At 41.7% G+C, this 17,083-nt stretch overlaps 1 protein-coding gene across 4 annotated transcripts in view; it reads right to left on the minus strand.

Annotated features, from left to right (window-relative positions):
* MTR (5-methyltetrahydrofolate-homocysteine methyltransferase) overlaps positions 1 to 9,596 on the minus strand; it is a 51,734-nt gene extending 42,138 nt beyond the window's left edge. The window contains exons 1-3 of one of the 4 annotated variants that reach the window (XM_032682389.1): positions 9,585 to 9,596; positions 1,957 to 2,994; positions 378 to 589 (exon numbers count right to left, since the gene is read on the minus strand). In XM_032682389.1, the coding sequence (XP_032538280.1) occupies positions 378 to 589; positions 1,957 to 1,969 (225 nt within the window). In that variant the 5' untranslated portion in view covers positions 1,970 to 2,994; positions 9,585 to 9,596. Of the gene's footprint in view, positions 1 to 377; positions 590 to 1,956; positions 6,163 to 6,192; positions 6,281 to 9,584 lie in introns of those variants that run through there. The other 3 variants (XM_032682387.1, XM_032682390.1, XM_032682388.1) reach the window with 3 other exon arrangements.
* Positions 9,597 to 17,083: the final 7,487 nt, after the last annotated feature.

Here is a 17,083-nt window from a genome sequence, read left to right on the forward strand (position 1 = left end):
CAATTACAGAAATGCATCTAGAATTCAGATACGTCCTAGTTAGATGCATTTCTAGTGCTGGCTGAGGAGAAGAAAAGGAAATAAAAATGAAATAAAACAGAATCTACAATTAATAGAAATACATTAGGGACATAAGTCGAAAAGGGATTTAAAACCAGCACTGCCTGGGTGACATCAGGAACCAAGACACGAATGCTATGCTCACACAACCAGAACAGTCAAATCTGCTCATTCTTTTTCGCATGGTTACCTAGCACTCTCTTCCCTATTCCCAACAGACGCAGGAGAGCCAGTAGCCTGTGGTATGGAAAAGCGGAGCACAGAGGCCAAATTCTCCCTCCTTCTCTTGTCAAGAGACAGAAATCAGAGCCACTTACCTTGTGTATGTCACATATTATATCAGGTTGAGTTATACTAAGAAGGTCATTATTGCCTTTTAAAGGCCTGGAATGATCTTTAAATTCATGCCCTCGGAAATCCTCTTCTGACAGGGCACGTTGTTGAATCATGGTCCCCATGCCTCCATCCAAAACCATTATTCGCTCCTGCAGAATGGATTCAATTTCTTCTTCCACACTTTTCTGGGGATCTGTTGTAAGAAAATTAACCAAATATTTAAGTAGTTCTGAAATGCTCTATCTATACACTTGCGCAACCTGAGCTCTTTCCATTCAAGAAATGGAATAAAATAACTAATCCTCTACTGAAATCAGAAGTAATTGGTTTACTTCACCTACAGTTCCAATAACCTGATGTCAGGTAACAGCTGCATCTATCTAAATAGAATTAAACTCAATTGGTCCTTTACTTAAGTACAGTCACCTGCACACAATCAACCACAGATAAAATTATTATCAAAAGTTCACAAGGGCATACGTCAAACTCTCTAAATAAATTTCCACCAGAGCAACATTTGAGCAGCAACACAGAGCTGCCCTGTCGTACAGACACCAGACTGTAAGTGCTATGCAAGTGCAAACCAGAAATTACTAAGCTTCATTAAAAAAGAACTACACCTACTTTAATTGTCTATATCATAATGATAGAAAAAGAGAAATAAACTGAACAAACAAAAACAATTCAACCGAGTCCCAAATTCACTCGAGTCCCAAATAACAACGTGGCAAACGCCAAGATACACCAACAGATAACAGCCAGGCTTTACTTTCTTTTGCACAAACACAGCAAGACATTTTTCTCCTCCACAAAAACGCCAGAAGAAAACAAAGCAAGCAAATCACATGCTAATTACAAGATACTTGACAGGGTAAATCTAACCATGACTGAAACAGAAAACTGTAGAAATCTCAGTGCTATCATTAAGAATGAAGATACAGTACTATAATGCTTCAAGATCCCAAACAAAGACCATTCCAAACATTAGAGAAAAAGTCAGAACTATAATCAGAGGCATAAAAAATCCCAAGCAACCAAGCAACCAACCAACAACAAACAATAAAACAAAAAAACCAACCAACTACAAAAAAAGAAAACAAGACCACGACAAAAGTAATTCCACTTTTCCTCTTCAGAACATACACAGAATCATTTCAGAATAAAGACACACATACAGAATCAGTTAGTGGGTCAGGTTGGAAGGGACCACAGTGGGTCATCTGGTCCAACCTCCTTGCTCAAACAAGGTAATCCTAGAGCACAGGATTGCATTCACCAGTGAGGGAGACTCCACAACCTCTCTGGGCAACCTGTTCCAGTGCACACTTACTCACACAGCATGGAAGTTCTTCCTCATATTCAGATGGAACTTCCCATTCATCAGTTTCTGCCTGTTGCCTCTTGTCTTACTGCTCAGCACCATCCAGAAGAGCCTGGCTCCACCCTCTTGGCACCTTCCCTTCAGATACTTACAGGCATTGATAAGGCTGTACATATCACAAAATAATCAAACAGCCTCTTTATCAAAAACCCAAACTACAAGAGTAGGACCTCACTTACCTTTCACAAACATGTAGATGAATGATGTGCTATTCTTTATCTGTCTCCTTCATTCAGCTTGGGCTGACTCTAAGTAAAGACCTGTATTGCTTTCTGGTTATGAACTATCATCAAAACCCTTGTAAAAAACTAATGATTTCTGAGGCACAAAAATATCCTTATGTCTCATTACAACTTAAGTACAACCTAGTACTGCACACAGTAGTACTTAAAAATCACTGGCAACTGCTAACTGATTTGACTTTTTTCCTTTTGCATTCTTGCAATGCAACTTCTGTTTTGGCAACAGTACGGTTAAAAAACAATGTGATGAAGAGAAGCTGAGGCTAAGAGGAAAGCATTACAAGGTTACATTTATACCAACACTCTGAAAAACAGCTCTAAATCAGATAAAGTCTCAGCATGAAGAGAAGCCAAACAAAATTTGCTCTCTAACAAGTATGAAGCATTTGAAGGGAGATTAAAATACCAAAAAGCAAGCCACCCTCATTTCAAGTTGAAAGTTTTAACACCACACAGGCAGGCTCAGCAGGTTCTTACACAAGAGCTTAAACCTACTCATGTTAAACCATCAAATTATTCATGAAAATAAAATTGGTCCTTGAGCCAAAGGCTTTTAGAAGCAAGACACAAAAAATCGTATCTGAAAGTAGGTCTGCAATGCAGGCTCCCATGGCGCATAACTCGTGCTTTGCAAGAGCTACAGCCCGATGAGACACACACATACATTAGAGCTTGCTGTTGCTTTAATGAGCCTTCTAAGTCAACTCCTTGGCCTTGAGAGCTGCAGCTGAGATGGGCTATCAGAGCCCTCCCAGAACAAGTCCTGCTTTCTAGAGGCTTCTATTCCTTTTACCTACATGCTTCCTAACTATCTTCTCATAGACACAGGGAAGCAAAGATCTACCCTTTGGTTGTAATCCTGCACCTCATCTAGTCCATTTTGCTTTCTCTACAGCTTGTCTTGTTGAACAGATCCTACTTTGGTGCATGGTTTTCTGCTCACAGGAGCACAGATCTCTGCCTCATCACTGCAAACTTAGAAGTTTCCCAAACCTGTTCTTCATCAGCATCTCAAAAAGCTGCAGGAAATAGGGCAGGAATCATGAAGGTGGCCATCAGCACCAGAGATATGCAGAGCCTATGTTTTACAGATGGATGGCATAGCTCCAAGCTAACCAAAACTCAAATTACTTGTCCTTGCTATAGATAACACTCGACTCTTCTTCCATCAGGAGCCTGCACTATGTGAGTCGTGCTCTGGCACACTTATGATACAGTTTTCAAGACGGAAGCTAAGTCTACAGACAGGTCAAAAAACACCCCAGAATTCAAAGAAGATTGATTCATAAAGCCATGCTAGGAAGTGCTGAACTCTGCCCTTGGAAGAAAAGCAGGGAGGAGGCTGGGAGTCAGGTCTGCAAAAAAGCACACCATCATCTTAATTCAACATTTAACTCACGTAATTCCCCTCTCCAGCAAACAAGGTGCAAGAGTTTGTTACAAAATAAATGAAAAAAAGGTCTGGAGAAATTCCTAAATTGGGAAAAATCAGGTCAGACTTTTGTTTTTCGTTGTTTTTGTTTACAAACCCTGATTCTACCTTTGCTCAGGCAAAAAAACGATTAAAAGTAACAGGACCTAGGACCAATTACCTTGATTTTACACTCTTCTGAAACTTAAAATATAACAGAGTGCTCTAGGGCTGGAACCATACCAAACAGCAGATCATACCAAATGAACAAAAATGTCCCAACAGCACTGGCCTGAAAGTCAGTGGGATACAGAACTCTGCTTCACTTTCCCAAGGTAAGTGCTCTGGCTTGAGATCACATGAACAAGGGGATTACTCATCTGCAAAAGAAAATTATCTGAGCTACAAGAACTTTTACTCCTTGTAGATCTTTCCAAGTAAATTTGCACAGCGCACAAGGTGTCTCTGGTAAAGCTTTTCACCCCTACGGTCATTCACTAACAATTATAAACTTTGCACAACTGCATGTAACCTTCCATTTTTCAAAACGTAGCAATTAAACAGTCAAGAAGCACGGCAGATGATGTTCCTTCATCTCCTTATCCTGATCCAATGACACACAGGCCATATATGAAAAATTAAAGGGATAAATGCATGTTCTTCACAAGAAACAGGACTTCAAAGGTTGCAAATTCCTCAAAAATACATTCTTCTGATGCCTGAAATGATTCTCAAAAGGTGTTGATTCTCAAAGGTGTTGTTTTTTTATTATTTATGCACTTCCATTACAAATTTATTCTTAGTATAAAACAGTCTGGTATACAAGTACTTGGAAGGGAATAAAGGACTACAAGTTTCTTCCAAAACTTTCATAGAGGATTGGCCTAGCTGTGACAGTGCTGAAGCCTTTTCATCATGTTAATGTGCAAGAACACAAACTGAAGAACCACATGGAGGGATAGGCACTTAGTACCCCCTATTTCCTAGGCTGACCAGCTCCTGTCTTAAAGGGCAACAGGGCCATTCCACATTTGCACATTCTAATTCAACAAACCAGCGTTGCCCCATACCAGCTCCAAGCACAAGTTTGCCCATAATTCAAAAAAATCACTGCACAGTGGCTAGAAAGGATGCTCTTGCTATCAGTCTGCCACCGGCAGCTCATGATAACCTCAGCATTATTTGCTGTTTAATTAATTAAATCTTCTTCCACTGGGTGCCCTCGGGCAACAGTAAGAGTTTCATGAACTGTAGCAAAGGATGGTACACAGGTCCTCTGCAACACTGGGCAGCAGCACTCCATTGCTAAGTTATTTGTTACCCAGTCTATCCAAAGAGAGAAGCATTGGATTTTACCACTTCACCTTGGGCACCTGTGTGCACCTTGCTAACATCTTCTATGTTGGCACTTGCCTTCAGAACCATTCAGGTCTTAAAATAACAGACAGACAAGATACCTCTACAGCCAACGTATTTACAAAGTTAGCTTGAAAGGCAAACAACTACCACTAAAATCACCGAATTCTTAGTATAACAGTTCTGTTGTGTCCACTATCTCTAGCCAAACACGCAAAACCCATGCTTACAAAGCTCCCTGTGTTATAATCACAACTGTCCATCTTCTGACATTAAACTGTTCACAACAGATACTCATTACAGGCAGGAATCACCAGGAAACAAATCCTCTTCCAGATCAGGACAGCCTTGCTTTGTGGCATGCACTGCCCCTGAAAGGCTAGGGAGAAGCACTGCGCTCAGCTTCCCGATGGCCCACTCCTGAATGCAGGTCCTTTGTATCACTGCCAGATGGACATACCATTACCTACTGCCTTGTGCCTGCTCAGTGGGGCTCCACAAACATCCCCAGCACACAATTTTTGCTTCCATCTACACAGAACTTCTCTCCAACTGCCACCACTTCTCCAGGTGCGGCTGAAATACCTTCCCATATCTCCCATTTCAGCCAAACCCATTCCGTTCTGCAGCAGGACAGTAATGGTTTAACCCCAAATGACACGGGAGAAACGGCAGGGCCGGTCAACACCACCATCTTTGCCAGAGGAACCTGGAAAAGCCTCAGACCACAAAAGCTGAGTATGGAGCCGGTGCCGGTGCAGGCCTGTTCGACAAGCCAAGGGATGCAATCCCGAGCAAAGTACAGGCTCAGCAGCAGGCACTCCCTCCGAAATATTAAAAAGGAAAGTGCTTGGGATCTCTTCAGGCAGCAGCACCACTGAAAGCTGCCACTGACGGAGCTGTCCATTTCGAAATACCAACAACGATAATCAGCAGCTACAACTTTACCTATCCTCCCTTACTTATCCTTACAGGACTTCTGTTCAACCCGTGAAACGACACTTTTGGCTTAGAGCCCCGGAGCAGCTGGTGCACACCCAGTCCCTACTCCCGAGCTCCGGTTTTTATTTTCCCGACATAACTGTGTCGGAGGACAGGGCGGTGCGGGTATCCCTGCGGTACCTCCCGACCCGTTCCAGGCAGGGCGCAGCTGCTCCAAGGCGCCGGCTCAGCGCCGGGGGCTCCGCCAACAAGAGCACTCACTCACTACCAACACCGACCCGCCACAAGCGGCTTCTGCAAAGGTTACAAGCGATGCATAAGTGCCGCCCCCGCCTGCACCGAGCCGCGGGCACCCCCAGAAGCCGGAGGGAGGGCGCGCCCGCCGCACCCTCACACAGCGCACCGCCCGGTGCTGCCGCCATTTCCCCCCCCCCCCCCGCGCGCCCGGCGCTCGCAGCCGTTACCGGGCGGCCCCGTGGGCGCCATCGCTGCCGAGACGTCACCGCCCGCGGCCGCGGGGCTCGCGCGCAGCCCGTGACGCGCGAGCTCCGCCCCGAGCGCGGGCAGGAAGCGCGCGCTGTTCTTGGCCCGAGGGGAGCGTGATCCGCCTGTCACGCGCATACCGACAGACAGACACAGGCAGACACACAGACACAGACCGGAGTCTGGTCTGCGAACTAACTCACCGACACAGCTTTAGATGGCCCCGGGGGGATGATTTTGGATCCAGGCAGGGATCAACAAAATGAGCTGTTCCTCATCTTGGGGAGAAGTAGGGCGGGGATGCGTTGTAGGGGAATAATTCTTTCGAACGCAAGCGGCAAATGTGCTGCAATTATAGGCAAATGTAGTGTTGAGAGGAAACTTGTAAATATGTCTTACATAAACTGGAAGTCGGACTTGGCAGCGGTGTATGGATGCGTGTTACTGGCATGTAAACCTGGAAACAAGTTTACGCTAAAGGAATTAAGCAAATTAAAGCACAGTTTGCTTGACAGTCGAACAAAACAAAATGTGCCTCGTTTTGACACAGGAGTTTCACTTCTGGTGATACATCCTTTCAGCTTCTTATATGAGGACTCACCTTTTAAAAGAAAGAAATACCTGCCTACCAGAGTTGCAGAGCGGCCTTGCAGTCACGACACTGTACTGAATGTGTGCTTGCCAAGAGTCAGAATAGCTCAAGGAGGTAACCATTGCTCTCATTTCATGTTAGTAATGCAAGTGCCAGTAATAAACATGAAGAGCATTGTCATTTAAACGAGTTAAGTAATCAAAATGGGAAAAGAAGGGAGTCTGTAAAATGGGTTATTGACCAGCCTTTTCTGTTTTGCTTGCAATATTATTGCACTGTAATAACTTAGGCAAGCAAAGCAAATGATGCAGGTGAAGATGCAGGGACCGCTGGTTCTGTGTTAACAGGAATGAACGGAGGTTGCTTCCCTCCTTCAGGCACCTGGGCATCAGCTCTGTGGGGCAACAGTAGAGCCTTCTATCAGCTCAGAATATGGGTTGCTACTTAATAATGGCTTCTGCATTTTCCCCGAAAGTCTTTAGGGGACTCAAAATGAATTAAAAGCCGTTAGTGTAGATGATTCCTGGAGGCTAAATATTTACCCTTGAATTTTCTTCTGAGACACAGAAACAGTGGTTACAAAGTCTTTGAGTACAATGTGATCTAGGACCTTTTATAATCAACTGTCACTTTGGTCAATGGTGATTTAAGTGTACAAAAATATTGAAAATTTGTTTAAATAATATATATGCCTAATTCATCTTCAAAAAAAATACAGGCAGCCCACAAATTAACTAGACGGTAGTCCAACTTCAGTTGTAGAGGCCATGCTCTGGTTTTGAATGACAGGAGACATTGTTGGAGAGCAGACCTTGCCTCTCAGCAAACCATTGCAGTGGTCAGCTTGAGGTCCCACTGCAAAAATGTGTCCCAAAATTCCAGTGTAAGATGCGGTAGTCTGGAAATGCAGTCTTTAAAAGCCTAACAACAGAAGTCGAATACACTAAACAGAAGCAAAAGTTAGGTACTCCTAGAGAGTTCTTGATTTCATCCCTTTTAAACATAATTTGCTTATATTACAGAGATGGACAGTGATTTGAGAACCATTCATTGTGAGATTTTAGGATGTGTATTTCCTTGCTTGACTTTTGGACAGCTTCCAACCTTTTTGTCATGCCACATAGCACTATGAAAATTTCCTCTGGCAGCAATTCAGGTTAAAAAGCTCACTGTCTCCACAGTTGCTTTGTGGTGACAGATCTTTGTACCACAGCTCAGCATGTCCTTGCGTGTGCTGATGCAGTTGTTTGTGTAACTGCTGCAAAGTAGGTCAGTGGGGAAAAAAAAAAAAGCTGAAAATTTGAAGGTGCTTTTGAAAAGGTTCATTTCAGATGTCCCATTTCCTTTGCAGTTTCACAGCCAGAGTGAACCGGTTTGACTGTGCAGTGCTATGAAAAGTCAGTCCCAGATTCCACCCTGTGCCATCCTCCTTATTTCCATTCTTTTTCTTGTGTGGGTGCTAGACCTTGACCACAATTCTTCTGTAAAGGTCAGTTTTCAGTGGAAACAGGTCTCTGATCCAGTTCATCTGCAGCAGAATGGTCTGCAGAGCTGACACAGAAGCAAGATACACTTGAGAGGCTGAAGGGAAGAGGAACGAGTGGTTAAAGGTAGCGTTCGTCAAACCAGACAGTCCAACAAAGAAGTATCAACACAGAACTTCAGCCTGAAACTGTTTTGCAGTGTTAGAGAATCTCACATCCCTTTTCTTGGTTTAGTTTCAATGCTGACAGTATTGCACAGTGGTGGGAACCTGGAGCATATCCCTACCCTGAGGCTGACACACACCTGCAGTTACCAAAATTTTTGAGCTGTTTCTTTGAGAATCTCTAATACATGGTGCACTTGCAGGAAACGTTCAAGGATTTGCAGTGAGCATGCCCTGAAGCTTGAAAAGTGCTTTTTCTTTGTCGTACAGACCATTGTTCTTATTTTGCTAAATTAGGCTGTCAAAATACATTTAATACATTTAAAGCAATACCAGGAGCACCTTAGAATTGCGGAGCAATGGAGTAAAGCAAGGGAGAACACAAAGATGCCAGCATTCCCATGTGTGAGAAACCTGACCTTAACATTGTTGGGAATTAGTCCTATTTAAACACCAGATGCAGACATGGTTTCACTCATGCAAACATCTGTCATCATGGCGAGAGTCTGGATTGCTGAAGGTGGTTATAAGTGGTGGTTCATAAAGCTAACAACTTCTTACTTGCAACAAGATTAAATCCAAATTAATATCCTTAGCAAAAAAAAATTAAAAATCTTTATGTGAGATCAAGTCCTGGTATTTCAAGTATATTTGAAGGTATTTTCAAAACACCGCTTTCCCCGACTCCTCCCCTACACACAGCGAAACTCACAGATCTTTTAAAACCAGATAGCGTTTGAAGCAAACAAAGCCATCTTCGTATTTTAGTTTTTTTTTCCATGCCAAGGATTTGTTTCACCAGTTCGTTACTCTACTTGTACACCCATGTAGTTAAATAGCATATTCACCTTATGCATGTGTAAGATCAAACACAGGGGTTTAGCCCACTCTTTCAGCTTTTGGGGTTGTGTTTTAAATATCTCCATAATATTAATTACAAAAATATGCCTTTCATTCCCATATTATCTGCCTTAATTCCTAAGGATGCAGTTACCATGGGTTATTCACATAAGTAATCCTTATTTTAACAAGAACAGGGGGATTATTCATGTTACTAAAGAACAGTCGTATTTCAGAGAATTATATACAAGCAAAGCATTCACAACTCCATGCCAAAGTCTGAAGAAGAAAACAGATTAATCTGATTTCAGAGCACAGCTCTTGGACACTGGTCACTTACCACTTGCGCTGTTTTGCTGCAGCTGGATTTTTGCCCTGTTTTGGCTGACTAAATTACACTATGTGTTTTTTATTTTATTTTTAGAATTTCCTCTAAGCTTAAGAATTACTATTTCTTTTTAATAATTTTGTAGAGGGTGATTTTTTTATGATCCAAATACAAATTATCTCTTCCATTTAAGCCAAGTTATGATCTTAACACTTTTCTTCCAGAATCAAAATGTTACAAGAAACCAAAAGAAAGCTGAGTGTTTCAAGATCAATTCTAAGCACACTCCAAATGCCAAAATGGCCTGATTAAGATGCATAGCTCAGAGGAATACCAACAAATTTAACCTACTGTCATAGGTTGGCCCCCCCTTGAGAGTTCGGGGGGGCTCAGAGGTGATTGGGTGCCAGGGCAGTGTTCCCTGGAGAGCCAGTCACCATCCATGTTGTTCACTTCTACTCAAAATCATATATCACAGCACCAGAAACTGTTGGCAGTGTTGTGCTGTTGGTGTCTGCTGCTCAACATTGAGCTCAGAGAATAAGAAAATGTTTTTTTGTAGATGTACATAAGAATCTTGGTTTCTTTCTCCCCATTAGATCAGCTGAATGAAGTTTGAGCTGCACTGCCCCTGCCCAGGGCAGGACAACATCTGCCCTGGATGAGTCCAGAGTGGTTATGGAAACAGGTTTCTGAAGGTACCTCCTGTTCTATTTCTTGCTGGCAGAGCTTCTTGTTTATGTTGCCAGACATGTACAAGCTGAGGGCCTAGAGCAGGCCATTTCATGCAGGCATGAAGTTCTGCATCCAACAGACAGTGCATCAAAAAGCCAGTCAAGGCTGCAGGTCTCAGTGAAGGAGAGCTGAAAAGCCTTGGTGACAGAGTAGGTGTGAGGGTCATGGCACGGCAGGTGGGAGCAGTAACCTCACAGGCGATGAGGCCATCCTGCCTTACCCAAAACAGAAGAGCAGGTCTGTCAGTGCTACCGGGTTCAGCCCACATTCCAGTGATCACTAAACAATCCATCAGCAGGAGATTATAGATTAGACAATATGTTCACACAACATAGCTCAAGCAAGGAGTGAGGATAGGGGCCTGAGCTAAATGCTAAGGGATGGGAGGTGCAGGGGTGGAGGTCCGATATGTAGCTGCTGAGGGCAGTTGGAGCCTGATGGTGTTCTTAGGGCTGTACCAGTAGATAGATGAGCTCCGAGATACAGACACGAGCAGCTGAGGGGGACTGTCAGAGCACAAGCCCTAGGCATACTCTTGCTGCCTGTGAACTATAAATGGGATTACACTCCTCCTGGCAAGGACATCAGTTTGTGTTCAACACAGCTTGAGATCTATGAAAATGTGGCTAAGAAGAAGGACTGTAGAAGGTTTAGCCAACTTGGGAAGGTGAACAATGAAAAGTACAGAGATAGCCAAGTAGTGCAGCCATCTGCATCCTGGTAGTGCAGACACAGCACAACAGGGCAGAGAAGAGGGACATGTGCAGGTCATATGATGTGTCAGTGGCCCTGGAGAGCTTCCAGCAGTGCCTCCAGCTGTCAGGCATGACTCCATCCCAGGGAGTGAGCAGCCTCCGTTATATCGCTTTCTTTCATTGAACAGCAAACCTTGTAAGACTCTTTTGCAAGAGCATTGAGAATCCTTCTGTGTAAAATACCTTGGAAGATCCTCAGCTTTCTCTAATTTACACATACAAACAATCCTGTATGTCATCAACAATCTGCTAGAAAAGCATGTTTTATAGGCAATTCTCTTTCCTTCAAAGGACTTCAAAACTGTACCATTCATTCAGTTTGTTTTAAAGTCTAAGCTGCTGGTTTTCAACACTTTGTGGAAACTGCATATGACCACAGACATAGCAGTGACATTTTCCCTACCCTTTCTACAGGCAGTCACCATCTCCCTGTTCTTCAGAGGGGTTTGAGCAATGCTATCTCCACCCAGGCAAACAATTCATTCTAGGCAGAAGAGCAGAAATAGAGGGGAGAAGTAAGCTGGTGAGGCCAGGAGCAAGGAAACAGCAGCAAGGATTTAAGTCCCAGGCATGAGCTAGGAAGTTTAAGGAATCACTTCCAGAAATATGAATCCTTCAAGAGAACTGTTTTTGCTGGAAATATTAACAATGACTATTCAAATCAACATATTAAATGAAAGAAATATGCAAGTGGCATACTGATATAAACTTACAAGACAGAAAAAAAAATTAATGCTGAAAGTCTTGTGTGTGAATGTGAATGAAGAAATGAAGAAACGCTCAGAGATGATGTTGGTTTTAAATCTTGCCCAAGCTTCAGGAATTAAATTGTGAGGAAGAAGCAGCCTCTTACATCTGCAAGCACTAGCAAGAGCGTGAGCAAGAGACTCTGAGAGGGAACACTGCCTTAGGGCAGAGTCCTTCCTTAGTTATCAGTAACATATATTTACATTAAAAAAAGTATGCCCAGAGTGTACTTGGTCATCCTAAAGGCCTAATATTTCCACCCTGTTCATTACTTACACCAGTCAGGTCTTATTTTTGGTCAACTTTTCAACTTGGAAGTGAAAAGTTTCTTCTGTAGCCTACAATTATTCCCTTTGGGGTTTTTTGACATTTCTTTTTTTTTGTCTAGTCAAAAGACAAAGACTTAGTTTTGGGCCTTTACATTTGTAAAGCCTGAAATACGTTAAGCAATTTAAGATCTGCTGACAAGTCCTCAGAAATATCTATTAGCATTGCTACATCCCGTTAGCATTTTCCAGATACATTTCCCAACTGTTTCTTGGATCAGGAGCAGTCTTTATACGCTGTGCAACCCCTCATATCAGTGACTTGAGCTTGTAGGTACCATTAGAGGGTTGCAAGAGAAAGTAGATCTGAGTCTCCCTGTATATTCTGGCGCATGAAAACACTGTGTAGTATCCTTCTCTCCTGTTTGCATTTCCACATGCAGGCAGGGCAGGGACATCGGGAGCTGACAAAGCCACCAGGAGGGTACGAAGAGGGTACAAGCTGGTGAATAGGTTAATCAGGCTAAAGTCTCCTGTCCCTCCCCTCTTTATTGTGTAGAGCTAAACTCACTGCAAGCTCCTGGATTTTGATGCCAGAAGGTGCTGGTGGAATAATCTGTGGTTTATATCTTAAATTTTCATGTGGTATACAAATGTCTTTCAATATGTAGCTGGTGGCTGGAGAGGCATACTATCACTCCTGTCTACTGAAGGGTCTAATACGCACTCCTGGAGTAGCAGGTAAAGCTGAAAGATACTAAATAAAAACAAATGGCATAGTACTTCATTTATTGCCTTAGTACAAATCAACTGCATTCTGATCAAGCAGAAATAAAGTGTCTCCCATTAAAATCCGATTCAAGACAGCCTTGAGATCATTAAACTAGATTTAAGTTAACATCTCCAGTCAGAAACATTTTAGCTTGAAAGGACTGTTGTTAAAAGCAGGAAACGGGCAGTGGCAGATAAGGGCTGGTGACTGAGTTAGAAGGCAAAGGAATCTGCAAAGAGACAGTAAGGCTGGCCTCCTCAGAAAAGCCAAAGGAATGGCCACTGCTAAAGGCAATCCTGTCTGCAGAGCAACACTTTGGTCAAAGGCCACTACCATAAAAGGGAGTAGGGACCCTGAGCAGGGTATTGCCATAAGGAGCTATTCCAAAAGGACTTCAGTAGAATATTTATTTCGCTATAGCCATTCCAGTTGTTCTTTGCAAATAAAGCCACTTGAGCCACCTGTGTTTATGGTCTGGCTTGAAGAAACAATGAGTCTTATAGAAAAATCTTCCCAAGCACTCAGAGGAGGCAGAGTGTTAGGGCAGTCAGATGGGATCAATCATAAATGAATTTAGTTTTTATGCTCAAATAATATGAAAAAGCCAGTTATTCATTTTGCACAACCATAACCAAAATATATCATTTGGAGTGCTGTTGGGCAGTCTTCTTAAGTTCAGATGGCTGATAGAAATGTTTTATTTGATTGATAGAAATGTTTGATTGTTAAGAAAAAGAATGAAAAGGGTTAAAAAATGTTGTCTTTTTTTATATATAGCGTTTACATTTGTCTATTTGCCACAAGCATAATTTCAGCTTCTTACAAGTGCATATGCAACCATAGTCAAGTGAAAAATGGGGAAAAAATTAAATATAATACAGTGGCTAAAGACTGTAATGATACTTGTACATTTTTATTTAAAGATCAAAATACTGACATTTCAGCCCCTTCTTCCACAAGTCACTTCAGATAATGAGACAGTTATTATTTCCAAGTGGCAAAAGTGCTGGACAATATGGGTGCTTGCCAGTTTGCTGTGGCAAATCAAGCCTTGTCACCTTCCATTAGCAAATAACAACACTAAAAGTTAGAGCTACCATGGAGTGTTGTCCCTAGGTAATGCACAAATAACAGCAAGACTGTTATTCAGCATGCCACACAATATTAAATTCTGTGTCTTTGGTTTAATGACAGTGGCAGTAGATAGGACCTCAGGGATGAAGTGTCTGACAGCATTGTGTCTCTTGTACATGTTCATCACACTCATCTGGGCACCCAACAAACATGACTGGGTGTCTGATTTTCATTTAAATAGCTTTGCTAAAGAATTTGTTAAAACTGGGACTGGGGTTTATTTCACAGGACACAGGATTTCTTCTCTTGGATTGCCTGCATTTTGCAAGCATCCTTCAGAAAGCTGGCACCATGTCCATATGAAGAAAATAAGATTATTAATTCTGGCAGGTTAAGTATAAACAGATAATCAGGGAAATCAAAAAGACTTTGAAGAGCCGTTTGCAAAAGATAAAAGAAAGACCAGTAAATTTTTTTTCAAGCGTATCCAATAGCCTGCTGGAGAATTTATAGATGCAGTAGATCCCACTGAGAGGAACACAAAAAGCTCTCAGAGGAAATCTTACTTTATCAGAAAAACAGACTAAATTTTGGCTTCAGTGTGCAGTGTTCCACAAGTTCATGATCCACAAATTACTGGCAGCTCAGAGACTTTTTGGGCACACATGGCCACGCGCTGTCTCGCTTTTACATTTTTCCATTATTCCTCCTGTTGGTAATGGTCAGGGCCAGGATACAAGTCTGAACAAGGTATTTGATACAGCCATTCTATGCTTTTCTGTGGAGCTTTTTTTTTCTTTTTAATTACATTAATTTGGTGTGCCTGTCTTGACAGTTCGATTCAAATCAAGGCCAAACTTGCTGGCAACTTATGTAAATATTTCTTTTAGTCTTATCAGCAGATTAGCTAAAACCTGAAACGGGACCTTCAGTGTTTGAGCCAAGAGAGCTCTTCTATACCTGGGCTTCTGACACAAGTATCCCTTATGCAGCTGGCAGGCTCCAGCTCAGGAGAGCACATAAGATAACCACTCCTCCCAAGGACAATGCTCAAGGGCATTTTTCACTTGGAATATTAACAGGTGTCCTGAAAGGAAGAAAGTTTCCATGAGTTAAGGCCAAATAAAGCAGCCAGGTTTTGAAACAGAACAGCCAGGTGCAAGTAATTGAGGGATAGTGGGGTGTTAAAATAGCCTCAGGACTTTTATCCTCTTAGGACATTCATCCAATATATTTCCAAGTAATTAAAGCAATATGCTGATAATCAAATTTGTGCAAAGCAGTATTACAAATGCTAATGACATTTCCCAAAACCTAGCAAATTGGCAGAGGAATTTCTTTTTAAGATTAGTATATGAAATCCTGGTCAAGCTCATATATGGAAAAGACTGGGCTTATTGTTTAATATAACACTTGATTAATGAGGGAAATTAGTAGCACTCCACATACTGGCTCAAGCTTTGTTGTCTGCACATAAATGTTCTTTTGTTGTGAATAATAAAGGCATTTCAGTGAAAGTGGGTGGCTAGCCCCCTAATTCCACAATTACCCAATCACTTTAAGGTAATGTAAATATAGGCTGCTGCTCGAGGGGATAATCTACCATTCTAAGCACCCTAGATATGTATTCCCAGCCAGCATGGTAACTAGACATGGGAACTGTTCTATTTATAAATAAACAGGATCATGGAAAAAGTGGAGATAGACTTGTCCTTTGTGGTGGCAGCCCACAATGTGGCTTAAAATTAGAAAGGAATTACATATTTTTAAAAGAGACTAATATGAAATAAAATCCAGCTTAGAACAGTCAGTTTTCCTAGATAAAAATATTTGGTCTGAAACAAGTAGAAATCTCACCAGAACGTACTAGCAAACAACTATCTGTAATGCAGACTTAACACTGCTGAAGTGGCTCCTCAAATAAAATGCCCCCTGAACATAAGCAGAAGATAGACTGATGCACAAGCAAATAAGTGCACAGGTTGTTAACCATAAAACTTGGGGAAGAGGGACACAGGTAATGAACAGGTATTATTTTCTCATTTAAATATTACTGGAACTGTTTGTAGAAGCCCACCAAAAAATATTGATGCCATTACAGTGCTGGAAACATGCTCCTAATGGCCTGTTCATACACTAGCAGTAATTGAACAATTACTTCCTTCCAGAATTCTCTCAACCACAAGCTATTTAAGCTGAGAAAGAAAACTGCTTACCATCCAAATCCATGAATAACCTGAATAAAGGATCATGGTCTCCTCCAAGAATTGGGAAACTGAACAACAGGATGTTCACTGATGAAAATACAAGCTGCTAGGAGCAGTTCTGCTCCAAACCTTTTGTGGTCAGTGAGTAAGAAAAGCAACATTGGAAACTATGTACAAAGAAAGGAAGTATAAAGGTAACATAGAGCTGAGACCAGATTTCTAAATGCATCAGCACCTTTCTAAAATCACTATCTGAAAATTATAACTATAAAATCAAGATTATCTTGGCAGGAAGGTTTTCAAAGAACTGTTTTGTCCATGTAAAGTCACAGAAGACATTATCTGTATTACAGTCATTAAGGCAACTTAAAACGTTACTGACTTTTTGAATTGTAAATTATTCTATAACCTTCATTCACATGATCCTCAAAATAATGATGTACCTTCACCCTTTGAGCCTTGATTTGGCCCCTGTGATTGGCACACCCATTACCCTGAACTCAGTTACTGGACTTTTTTGTAGTAAAACTAGTTTGCTGCCAGAATTGAGTAAATAGAAAACACCATTGCATTGATTCCTAGTGTGAAGAATGATCCTGAAGAAATATACAAATACCATCTCCTGAAAATGGAGCCTTAGAGGAAAAGGAAATCTCTCTGTAAAACCCATAGCCCCGTAAAGTGACCACAGAATATTTTAAAGAACCTTGAGGTTTACCCTCTGTAGGGTAAAATAACACAGTTTACTTATATTGATGGAAGAAATCACTTTATGATACTTCTTCATTTTACATGAAAGGCATATTAATATGTTATAACATTTTTAGACAAGTATGGATGGATAATTAATCCCTGCAGCTCTCTGATACTGGTTCTTTTGACTCTACTTTAGAAACTAGAAACTTGAT

This window comes from Chiroxiphia lanceolata, chromosome 3 (genome assembly GCF_009829145.1).
Source record: "Chiroxiphia lanceolata isolate bChiLan1 chromosome 3, bChiLan1.pri, whole genome shotgun sequence".
NCBI classification, from domain to species: Eukaryota; Metazoa; Chordata; class Aves; order Passeriformes; family Pipridae; genus Chiroxiphia; species Chiroxiphia lanceolata.